At 46.4% G+C, this 12,620-nt stretch overlaps 1 protein-coding gene across 2 annotated transcripts in view; it reads left to right on the top strand.

Moving 5' to 3' along the window:
* The window catches only part of gpaa1 (glycosylphosphatidylinositol anchor attachment 1), a 29,855-nt gene extending 17,449 nt beyond the window's left edge, over positions 1-12,406 (top strand). For both annotated transcript variants that reach the window (XM_041183882.1, XM_041183883.1), the window contains exons 10-13: positions 1,326-1,388; positions 6,407-6,603; positions 9,333-9,503; positions 11,224-12,406. In XM_041183882.1, the coding sequence (XP_041039816.1) occupies positions 1,326-1,388; positions 6,407-6,603; positions 9,333-9,503; positions 11,224-11,467 (675 nt within the window). In that variant the 3' untranslated portion in view covers positions 11,468-12,406. The remainder of the gene's footprint in view (positions 1-1,325; positions 1,389-6,406; positions 6,604-9,332; positions 9,504-11,223) is intronic.
* The last annotated feature ends 214 nt before the right edge of the window (positions 12,407-12,620 follow it).

The raw sequence follows: 12,620 nt of genomic DNA, 5'->3' as shown, positions 1-12,620 counted from the left end.
AGAGGGTCAGTATTGAGGGAGTACTGCACTATCAGAGGGTCAGTACTGAGGGAGTGCTGCACTGTCAGAGGATCAGTACTGAGGGAGTGCTGCACTTTCAGAGGGTCAGTACTGAGGGAGTGCCGCACTGTCAGAGGGTCAGTACTGAGGGAGTGCTGCACTGTCAGAGGGTCAGTACTGAGGGAGTGCTGCACCGTCAGAGAGTCAGTAGTGAGGGAGTGCTGCACTGTCAGAGGGTCAGTACTGAGGGAGTACCGCACTGTCAGAGGGTCAGGACTGAGGGAGTGCTGCACTGTCAGAGGGTCAGTACTGAGGGAGTACCGCACTGTCAGAGGGTCAGTACTGAGGGAGTGCCGCACTGTCAGAGGGTCAGTACTGAGGGAGTGCCGCACTGTCAGAGGGTCAGTACTGAGGGAGTGCTGCACTGTCAGAGGGTCGGTACTGAGGGAGTGCCGCACTGTCAGAGGGTCAGTACTGAGGGAGTGCCGCACTTTCAGAGGGTCAGTACTGAGGGAGTGCCGCACTGTCAGAGGGTCAGTACTGAGGGAGTGCCGCACTGTCAGAGGGTCAGTACTGAGGGAGTGCTGCACTGTCAGAGGGTCAGTACTGAGGGAATGCTGCACTGTCAGAGGGTCAGTACTGAGGGAGTACCGCACTGTCAGAGGGTCAGTACTGAGGGAGTGCTGCACTGTCAGAGGGTCAGTACTGAGGGAGTGCTGCACTGTCGGAAGGTCAGTACTGAGGGAGTGCTGCACTGTCGGAGGGTCAGTACTGAGGGAGTGCTGCACTGTCGGAGGGTCAGTACTGAGGGAGTGCTGCACTGTCAGAGTGTCAGTACTGAGGGAGTGCTGCACTGTCGGAGGGTCAGTATTGAGGGAGTGCTGCACTGTCAGAGGGTCAGTACTGAGGGAGTGCTGCACTGTCAGAGGGTCAGTACTGAGGGAGTGCTGTTTTTTGAATGAGATCTAATACTCAGTCCACTTCTGCCCTCCTCAATTGGATGCGAATGTTTGTTTGGCACTATATTGACGAAGAGCAGAGTTCTCCCTGGTGTTATGTGGCCAGTATTTACCCCTTATCACTGAAACAGATTACCTAGAACATCATCACACTGGAGTTTGTGAGATTTTGCTATGTGAAAATTGTCTGTCACTTTTACTATATTATAACAATGACTACACTTGGGTGTAAAACATTTCGAGACGTCCTGGGGATGGGAATGTGGCTATAGAAATGCAGTTTCTTTAAAATAAACTGCAAATGTCAAATTTGTCTTACAAATTCCACAGGTTTGTTGATCTGTGTTTTCCTTAATGTGTTTCCACGCTCTGGACCTTTGGATTAAACTGTCGAAAGTTCCAGTGTGTCCCCAGGATTGTGTTGTGGAGGTATGGAGGTTGGGTGCTGCAAGAGGGTTTGGGGGGGGTGCTGGGGGGACTGCTGTTTGGAATGTCCTCAGAGTTAAGGTACCCTTTTATTCCCCATTTTCTTTCCTGTTACTGAGATTTGCTGAGTTCCAGTTGCCATGGTTACTAATGGACCTCATCTCCCTTACCCAGGCATGAAGTCTGAGCCCAGGTACGGACCCTCACGGGCAGGTCCTTCATGTTGGGGACAGGAACAGAGCTCCATCCATCCACTGATTCATTGACGGCACAGACCGAGGGTTGATGGGTTCACTCTCAGTCTATACCATTCTCTCTGATCTATAGGGTTCACTCCGGTCTATTGAGTTCTCTCCAGTTTGTGGTGCTTACTCCGATCTGTAGGGTTCATTCTGGTCCATGGGTTTCACTCCCAATCTATAGAATTCACTCCCAGCCTATAGGGTTCACTCCAGGCCTGTGGGGTTAACTGTGTGTCTATACCGTTCACTCTAGTCTATGGGGTTCATTCTAGGTCTATAGGGTTCATTACAAGTCTATAGTGTTCATTCCTGGTGTATAGTGTTCACTCCTGGTCTATGGTGCTCACTCCCGATCTGTAAGGTTCACTCCAATCTATAGGATTCACTCCCAGCCTATAGGACTCACTCCAGGTTTATAGGGTTTATAGTCTAAAGGATTTACACTGATCAATAAGGATCACTCCGGTCTATATGGTTCATGCCAGGTCTATAGGGTTCACTTCTAGTCTATATGGTAGGCTCCTGGCCGATGGTATTCACTCCCAGTCTATAGGATTCACGCCTAGATTATAATGTCCACTCCTAGCCTATAGTGTTCACTCCCATTCTATAAGATTCACGCCAATCTATAGGTTTCTCTCTGGCCTATAGATTTATCTCCAGCCTATAGGGTTCACTCTGATGTATCAGGTTCACTCTGGTCTATCGGGTTCACTCCCAGCCTATAGGGTTCACTCTGGTCTACAGGTTTTGCTCCTAACCTATAGGGTTTGCTCCTGGCCTATAGGGTTCACTCTGGTCTATAGGTTTTTATCCTATATATAGGGTTCACCCCAAGTCAACAGGGTCCACTTCCAGCCTCTATGGTTCACTCTATAGGGTTTGCTCCCAGCCTATAGGGTTTGCTCCTAGCCTATAGTGTTCACACCCATTCTATAGGTTTCTCTCCTGTCTATAGGTTTCTCTCTGGCCTATAGGTTTCTCTCCAGTCTATAATGTTCATTCCCAGTCTTGGGGTTCACCCCCAATCATTAAGGTTCAACTCTGGTCTATAGGGTTCACCACCTGTCTATATGATATGCTCCAATTGAGCAAACTGTCAAACTGAGTAAATCATATAGATCAGAGTAAACCCTATAGACTAGGAGCAAATGCTGTAGTCTAGGAGAGAACCCTATAGGCCGGGGATGATCCCTTTAGACCGTTGTTGGGGGGGTGGTGGTGTGCGGGTGGTGAACTCTATAGATCAGGGGTGAACCCTATAAACCGGGGGTGAGCCCTATAGACTGGGTGTGGGGGGGTGGGCTGTGGTGGTGAGCCCTATAGAACAGGGGTGAACCCAGTAGACCAGGGGTGAACACTTAGACTGGGAGTGAACTCTATAGACCAGAGAGAAACCTATAGACTGGTGTTATGACCAATGCAATTGGTAAAGCTGAATTATTTAAAAATCCCAGAGGGAAACTTTAAACAACTGTCATAACCTAAAATTTTAAGTGGTATGTTTGAGATGCGACTCTAAATTCAGGAATCAGACCGCCAGTTCTCGAGGTTTTACATTAAACATGAAACATTTTATTAATTTACACAGGTTAAATATATCTACACATGGCTACAAATTACTACTATCGTAACTTTTAACAAACTCCCAAACTAATCTCCATTAAGGCAACAGCAACCCATAGACTTAACCAAACACCAGGCAAAGCATTTTCACCTTACGAATTCAAAATGAGGTTCTTTTCACTTTGGTTCCAGTGGAGATAGTTGGAGGCTCACAACTGCCTTTTAATCTCAATTTGCCTCTGTCCTACACACACCACACTGCTGAAGTTATACCTAGCAAAACCCATTGAATGTAAATTCTCGTTGTATCACCAACCTCTGAACTAAACCTCTCTAACAATAGTATCAGCTTTATTAGTAATATAAACATATTGCTTGGTAGCTGCTAGAAAGGTGTCAGTTTTCACCCCACTTCTTGAATGCTCTATTTAAAAAATGCAAATGCAAGTTATCTCTCTTCCATATCAAAACTAGTACCCAAAGCACCCAGACTAGCTGGCTTTAATCCAATTAAGACACACCGACAGGCTAAACCTCTGTTTTTAAATAAAAATATTTTCCAAATTATCATATATATTAATAGCTTCATGACACCAGAGAGAATCCTGTAGACCTGGAGTGCACCCTATAGACTAGGAGTGAACACTACAGTTCCAGATTGAACCCTATAGACCAGGAATGAGCTCTGTAGAGCAGGAGTGAACCCTTTTAGCTGGCCTATAGAGTTCACTCCCAGTCAATAGGGCTTGCTCTCCCTCTATAGGTTTACTGCAGTTTATAGTGTTCACCCCGGGTCTATAGGGGTTCACTCCTCATCTATAGGGTTTACTCCTGGCCTAAGGAGTTTGCTCCCAGTCTATAGAGTTCACTCTGGGCCTGTAGAGTTCACTCTGGGCCTGTAGAGTTCACTCTGGGCCTGTAGAGTTCACTCTGGGCCTGTAGAGTTCACTCTGGGCCTGTAGAGTTCACTCTGGGCCTGTAGAGTTCACTCTGGGCCTGTAGAGTTCACTCTGGGCCTGTAGAGTTCACTCTGGGCCTGTAGAGTTCACTCTGGGTCTGTAGAGTTCACTCTGGGTCTGTAGAGTTCACTCTGGGTCTGTAGAGTTCACTCTGGGTCTGTAGAGTTCACTCCGGGTCTGTAGGGTTTACTCCGGGTCTGTAGGGTTACTCCTGGTTTATATGGTTTGCTCCCAGTCTATAGGGTTTGCTGCCAGTCTATGGGGCTCACTCCCGGTCGCTGGGGTTCACTCCTGGTCTCTGGGGTTCACTCATGGTGTTTAGGGTTCACTCCTCGTCTATAGGGTTCACTCCCAGAGTGTGGGGTTCGCTCCCAAACTATAGAGTTCACTCTGGGCCTGTAGGGTTTACTCTGGGTCAGTAGTGTTCACTCTGGTCTACGGGATTCACTCTAATCTATAGGGTTTAGTCCAGTCTATAGGGTTTACTGTGGTATATAGGGTTAACTCCAGATTATAGGGTTCACGCCCCATCTAGAATGTTCATTCCCTGTCTATAGGTTTCACTCCCAGTCTATAGGGCTCACTCCAGTTTATAGGGTTCACTCCAGGTCTGTAGAATTTGCTTCTGGTCTATAGGGTTTACTCCTGGTCTATGGGGTTCACTCCCAGTCTATAGAGTTCACCCGGGCTACAGGGCCCACTCCTAGCCAATAGGGTTAATTCCTAGTCTATAGGGTTTACCCTGGTCTACAGGATTCCCCCCATTTCGGTCTATAGGATTCACTCTGGGTTTATAGGGTTCACTCTTAGCCAGTAGGGTTCACTCCAGTCTATAGGTTCACTCTGGGTCTACAAGGTTCACTCCCAGTCTATAGGTTTCACTCTGGTCTATAGGGTTCACTCCAGTCTATAGGATTTACTCTGGGTCTATAGGATTTACTCTGGGTCTATAGGGTTCACTCTGGGTCTATAGGGTTCACTCCTAGCCTATAGGGTTCACTCCTAGCCTATAGAGTTCACTCCAGTCTATAGGGTTCATTCCAGGTCTATAGTATTCACTCCAGGTCTATAGAGTTGACTCCCAGTCCGTGGGTTCACTCTCGGTCTGTAGAGTCCACTCTGGGTCTGTAGGGTTAACTGCTAATCTATAGGGTTCACTCTGGGTCTATAGGGTTCACTCCCAAACTATAGGGTTCACTCCATTCTATAGGGTTTGTTCCTAGCCAATAGAGTTTGCTCCTAGTCTATAGGGTTCACTCCTAGGGTTTACTCTGGTCTATTGGGTTCACTCCATTCCAGTCTATAGGGTTCACTCTGGGTCTGGGGTTCACTCCTAGCCTATAGAGATCACTCCTAGCCAATAGAGTTCACTCCAGTTGATAGGGTTCACTCCAGGTCTATAGTATTCACTCCCGGTCTATAGGGTTGACTCCTGGTCCGTGGGGTTCACTCTTGGTCTGTAGAGTTCTTTCTGGGTCTGTAGGGTTCACTGCTAATCTATAGGGTTCATTCTGGGTCTATAGGGTTCACTCCAGTCTATAGGGTTTGCTCCTAGCCAATAGTGTTTGCTCCTAGCTTATAGGGTTCACTCCTAGGATTTACTCTGGTCTATTGGGTTCACTCCATTCCAGTCTATAGGGTTCACTCTGGGTCTATAGGGTTCACTCCAGGTTTATAGGCTTTGTTCCAGGTCTATAGGGTCCACACCTAGTCTGTAAGGTCTGCTCCTAGCCTATAGGGTCTGTTCCTAGCCTATAGGATTTGCTCTGTTCTATTGGGTTCGCTTCAGTCTATGGAGTTCAGTCCTAGTCCAAAAGGTTCAGTCCAAGTCTCTAGGGTTTACTCCTGGTCCATTGGGTTACTCCCGGTCTATGGTTTCACTCCCAGTCCGTAGGGTTCACTCCTAGTCTATTGTATTCACTCCGATCTATAGGGTTTGCTCTGGGTCTATGGTTCACTCCTAGTGTATAGTGTTCAGTCCAAAGGTTCCACTCTGGTCTATAGGGCTCACTCCTGGTCCATAGTGTTCGTTGTTGGTCTATAGGGTTTGCTCCTAGCCTATGGGGTTCACTACTTGTCTATAAGGTTCACTCCAGTCTACATGGTTCACTCTAGTCTATAGGGTTCACTGCCGATCCATAGGGTTTAATCTTAGTCTGTAGGATTCACTTCAGTCTATAGTGTTTACTCTTGCTTTATTATCCGTCAGTCCATCTGTTACCCGTGCAATCTCTGTGCTGTTGTTTTGCTGCAGAATGTGAGGCCGGGTTTCCTGTCAATCGTGACTCCGATTTTCATCTGCCACATCATGGGCCTTGCCCTCTACTATGTACCACTCCTGTGCCAGGGGACAGCCACGGACCATTTCCCTGTGTCAGAGACTGAAGCTGTCGTACTCACCTCCATTGCCATCTATGTGGCTGGACTAGCACTACCCCACAATACACAGAGGTATGGTGGGGAACAAGTGAGAGTGAGGATTGAAACATGGCCAAGTGTGAGCAGGGAACAAACATGTCACTGAGTGTGAGAATTGGTTGTACAATCTCAGTGAGGAGCAGAGTGAGAGTGCTGGACACGAATTAGTGAGAGGCAGATAGAGAGAGAACTGGACACTGGAATTAGTGAGAGGCAGATAGTGAGAAAGCTGGACACTAGTTAGTGAGAGGCAGAAAGACAGAGAAAGCTGGACACTGGAATTAGAGAAAGGCAGATGGTGAGAAAGCTGGACACTAGTTAGTGAGAGGCAGAAAGACAGAGAGCTGGACACTGGAATTAGAGAGAGGTGGATAGAGAGAGAGCTGGACACTGGAATTAGAGAGGCGGATAGAGAGAGAGCTGGACACTGGAATTAGAGAGAGGCGGATAGAGAGAGCTGGACACTGGAATTAGTGAGAGGCGGATAGAGAGAGAGCTGGACTCTGGAATTAGAGAGAGGCGGATAGTGAGAAAGCTGGACACTAGTTAGTGAGAGGCAGAAAGACAGAGAAAGCTGGACACTGGAATTAGTGAGAGGCGGATAGAGAGAGAGCTGGACACTGGAATTAGAGAGAGGCGGATAGAGAGAGAGCTGGACACTGGAATTAGAGAGAGGCAGATAGAGAGAGAACTGGACACTGGAATTAGAGAGGCGGATAGAGAGCTGGACACTGGAATTAGAGAGGTGGATAGAGAGAGAGAGCTGGACACTGGAATTAGTGAGAGTCGGATAGAGAGCTGGACACTGGAATTAGAGAGAGGTGGATAGAGAGAAAGCTGGACACTGGAATTAGTGAGAGGCGGATAGAGAGAGAGCTGGACTCGAATTAGTGGGAGGTGGATAGAGAGAGAGCCGGACACTGGAATTAGTGGGAGGCGGATAGAGAGAGAGAGCTGGACACTGGAATTAGAGAGAGGCGGATAGAGAGAGAGCTGGACACTGGAATTAGTGAGAGGCGGATAGAGAGAGAGCTGGACACTGGAATTAGTGGGAGGCAGATAGAGAGAGCTGGACACTGGAATTAGAGAGAGGCGGATAGAGAGAGAGAGACCTGGAGACTGGAAATAGTGAGAGGCAGAGAGAGAGCTGGACACTGGAATTAGAGAGAGGCAGAGAGAGAAGGCTGGACAAAACAGTAAGGACACAAGTCCAAAACTTCATTAGAACGATTAGTTCCAATGCACGTCTATCTCTGTATCTGTATCAGATTAGATATTGTGGCACCACAAGCGGCTCGGCTGTACAGGAGGGGAGGAAGAAGAAAGGAAGAGCTATAGTGATAGGGGATTCATTGGTTAGGGGAACAGACAGGTGTTTCTGTGGCTGTAGACCTGACTCCAGGATGGTATGTTACCTCCCTGGTGCCAGGGTCAGGGATGTCACAGAACGGCTGCAGGACATTCTTCTGGAGGAGGGTGATCAGCCAGAGGTCGTGGTCCACGTTGGTACCAATGACCTCATTAGGAAGGTGTGGTCCTGCAGTCGGAATTTAGGGAGCCATGTCAAAAATTAGCAAGCAGGACCTCTAATGTAGTAATCTCCAGATTACACCCAGTGCCACGTTACAAGTGAGTACAGAAATAGGATAAGACAGATGAATGTGTGGTTGGAAAGATGGTGCAGGAGGGAGGGCTTTAGATTCCAGGGACACTGCGACTGGCTCTGGGGGAGATGGCACCTGTACAATTCAGATGGTTTGCACCTGAACAGAGCTGGGACTGAGTTCCTTGCAGGGCATTTTGCTAGTGCTGTTGGGGAGGATTTAAACTAACTCAGCAGGGGTGTGGGAACCAGGACAGAATATCAGAAAGTAATGCCAGGGTGCATAATAATGCTGGGAGAGGCAGATAGCACTAAAACAGAGAATAGTAAGTTAATAGATGGAGCCGGAGTAAGGGAGCAAGTATTGAAGTCTAAATCAGGGTTATACTGCATGTATGTAAATATATGGAGTATAGTCAATAAAACTGGGGAGTTACAGGCACAGATTGCCTTGTGAGATTATGATATTGGGCTATAATGGAGATCTGGCGTAAGGAAGGGCAGATCTGTGTGTTAAATATTCCTGGTTACAAGGTGTTCAGAAAAGATAGGAAAGGGAAAAAAGGAGGGCTGGTGTTTTTGATTAAGGAGAGTATTGCAGTGCTGGAGAAAGAGGATGTGTCAGAGGATTCAAGGACAGGATCGATTTGGCTAGAGCTAAGGAATAAAAAGGGTGAAATGACATTGCTCGGTGTAATGTATAGACCACCAGCTATTGGGAAGGATATAGAGGAACAAATCTGCAAGGAAATTACAGAGAGGTGTAAACATGATAGAGTAGTTATAATAGGGGACAGGTAGAGGGAGCTGTCTCTAAAGCATACAGTATTTTAGGCTTCATTAATAGAGGTGTAGAGTACAAGAATTTCTTTTGCAATAAGTTGTGAATGGGATTGCACTGCCTGAAATGTCAGTGAAAGCAGATTCAATAATAACATTCAAAAAGAAATTGAATAAATACTGGAAGAGCTATGGGGAAAGAGTAGGGAGTGGGATCAATTAAATAGATCTTGCAAAGAGCCACACAGACACGATGAGTCAAATGGCCTCCTTCTGTGATTTATAATTCTATGAAGTAACAGGATGTTTGTATTTAAATTGAGTGTCTGTTACATGTAACCTCTTATTTGTTCCCACTCCTCCCCCTTCCACTCGGTAGTGTCTTGCCAATCGAAGTGTCTGCCTGTGGCTGGATGACTCTGAAGCTGATTTCCGTTCTCTACCTGGCTCTGCTCCTGGGCTGCATCACGCTGATCAACTTTTCACTGGGCTTCATCCTGGCTGTCACTCTGATCCCAGCAGCTGCCCTGGCTCAGCCAGCACCCCACAAGTAGGTGAAGGCAAATAAAATAGGAGTATCAGAGGTCCACTTGAAACTGACAAGATTACAGTGCTGCGTGGAAAGACCAGGGGAATGGATTGCTCAATCAAAGAGCTAGCACAGGCATGATGGGCTGAATGGCCTCAATATGTGCTGTAAAATTCTATGGAAACCAAGGGATTGTTTCAGTTGAAAAATGTGCATTTGTATAGCAACTTTCACATCCTCAGGCTGTCCCAGTGGACAACGAGGGAGGCTATGAGCCATTATAACTAATTTCTCTCGAATTATCACCACACCATCTCCCCATGAAAAGCTAGGGGGTCCTCAGTTTCAGGTCATGTGGACGAGATGATGGTTTGTTTTGTGGGGAAAATGTTGTAGTCACATCCCATCCCAGATCTTCCTCCCCTCTGGGATGAACTGAACCTTGTTCCAGACAGGAAAGGATCCACTAGACCATCAGAGAACTCACTTGAGGAGCGTCAGTCCTACCGAATGCATGTCTCGATCGAATCCGAAAGTAATCAAAATTATTGGATGTTATTTAAATTTGAGGAGCTGTGATCTTTGAACTTTTTGGTCAGAAGATCTTTGTTCCCTCTGTCTGGGGCACCCAGCTCCCAGACTCCTCAATGTTCAAACATTTTTCAGTGCAAATGTTTTTTTATTGATTTACCCAGACTGGGTCAGGGTGGCAGACTTCCTTTCCTAAAGGGAATTAGTGAACCAGATGAACAATCTGAAAGTTTCATGGTCACCATTACTGATATTTTTATTCTGGATTTATTCAGTTGAATTTAAATTTGCTAATTGCCAAGGTGGGATGTGAATTCCTGTCTCTGGATCGTTAGTAGTCCAGTTTCATAACCACTATGGTGCTATTCCCGTTATTTGTTTGTAGTTAAATTAAGTAAAGAGCTGTATGAAGCAACCTCTAAATACCCCTACAAAAGAGATATTATAGGCAGGTGATGGCATAGTGGTATTGCTGCTAGACTAGTAATCCAAAGGTCTAGGGACCCAGGTTCGAATCCAGCCAGGGCAGATGCTGGTATTTGAATTCACTAAAAATCTGGAATTAAAATCCTAATGATGATCATGAACCCATAGCTGAATGTTGTAAAAACCCATCTGGTTCACTAAATGCTCTTTAGGGAAGGAATTGTCCCTTTAGGGAAGGAAATCTGCTGTCCTTACCTGGTCTGGCCTACAGCAATGTGGTTGACTCATAGATGCCCCCTGAACAAGGGTAATTAGGGATGGGCCAGCGACAAAAAATAAATCTGGGATGTTTTTGTAGCCAGTTTCCAAATTCCTCAATCTTCGTTACTGCAGATTACCGGGAGAGCTGAAATAAAAACAGAAAATGCAGGAAAACTCAGCAGGTCTGTCAGCATCTGTGGAGAAACAGAGTTAACCTTTCAAGTTCAATATGATTTCTGAAGAAGCTCTCTATTCATATTGGACTCGAAATGTTAACTCTTTCTCTCTCCCCACAGACACTGCCAGATCTGCGGAGTTTTTCCAGCACTGTTTTTCCCAATCTTCAGACAGTTTTCAGTGCGACTATTGGATGTTTGTATTTAAATTGAGTGAGGGCACTGCAGTGTGCTGCGCTTTTCCCTTGGCTCCGGTACCGCCGTTTCTAGACTCACTTTTAGTGATTTTAATTGTCTGTCTCTTTTCTCTCCTGCCCACCCTCCCCTCTCCCCCCCGCCCCTTGTAGGATGTTCAATGCCCTGTTCCTCATCCTGATGTCACCGGCCACTGTCCTGCTGCTGTGCATTTACCTGTACCATGAGCTGGCAGAGTACCCGATTACCTTGCTGGAGTGCTGGCAGCTGTTTCTGCAGGCTGTTGCTGAATCCATCCTCGACCACCATCTGTACAGCTCCATTGTTTACCCCTTCATTGTGTTCTTCATCTATCCCTGCTGGCTCCTCCTGTGGAATGTAGTCTTCTGGAACTAAGACAGATCCCCTCCCCCTCCCCAGCTCTGAAGGCAAGTTCCGACACACCAGCGGTGAAAAGGGCAGCATAAGATTCATCACCTGTGGACATGATTGACTGCACTGAGGGGTCAGAGATGAACAGACCAAGGGACTCATTATGGAATAATGGCCCAGTTTGTTTTCCTGGGAGACTGCATGTTGAGGGGTGGAGGGCAGAGGGAAGGGGTAAGACAGCGCAACGAGGGGTAGAGTGAGTAGTCACTTGGAGGGTTTAGAAAAAGGGAGGGAGCCGAGGAGGGTTTCGGGGCAAAGTGTCAGGGGTTCATGGGAAGGAGTGAATATGTGGAATGAGCTATTGAAGGGAAGGATCATGGGGCAGCGGGGAGGGGCTGAAGAAGAAAGGCTAATGGGAATAGGACAATTAGCCATTTTTTGGGGTCCCCTAGCAGGAGGATACCCCTGAGAGCAATTGGAGCCTTCAAGGAAGAAGGAAATAAGGAGATCCATTATGATCTAGGGAGACCAAACCTCAAAAAATACACTCCAGGGTAGATTGAATCTAAATGGAAAAGTGTCCAAGCCTTTGTATCACCAAGGAACTTTGACGAGATGCTAGATGCACATGCTATCCTATAAGGATTTCAGATCATAGCCACATATTTAAATGTGATTATTGGCTGTTTGTATTTAAATTGATTGAGGAGCTGTGGTCTGCAACCTTTAAATACTATTCGCTTAGAAGATCGTTACTCCCTCTAGCTGCACTGGTTTTGAAGTTAGGTCCCAGAAACACATTTCAGTGCAATTATTGGATGTTTGTATTTAAGTTGAGTGAGGAGCTATCTCACCTCAACACTGCCCTCCTACCACTGAGTTTGTAATGTTGACATTTGTTTCTGGTGTAAACAGTGATTGGGATTTTAAAGAAACATTAGAGAATAAAAATTGTGATCTATTTCCACTTTGCAGGGATTCCAGATCCTTGTAGGCATTAAATGACATAGAGATAAAGATTTGCATTTGTGTAGCTCCTTTTGCACCCTCAGAATGTCCCAAAGTATTTTGCAGCTGATCAACTACTTTATTTTCTGAAGTGTTGAAGTATGAAACATGACAACCACTTGACACACAGCAAGCTCCCAATGAGCTTCGGATAAATGACCAAATCAAC

Source organism: Carcharodon carcharias, chromosome 3 (assembly GCF_017639515.1).
Source record: "Carcharodon carcharias isolate sCarCar2 chromosome 3, sCarCar2.pri, whole genome shotgun sequence".
Taxonomy (NCBI): domain Eukaryota; kingdom Metazoa; phylum Chordata; class Chondrichthyes; order Lamniformes; family Lamnidae; genus Carcharodon; species Carcharodon carcharias.
Note: the sequence above shows the minus strand (reverse complement) of the source record. Positions and strands in the feature narration are given on the sequence as shown.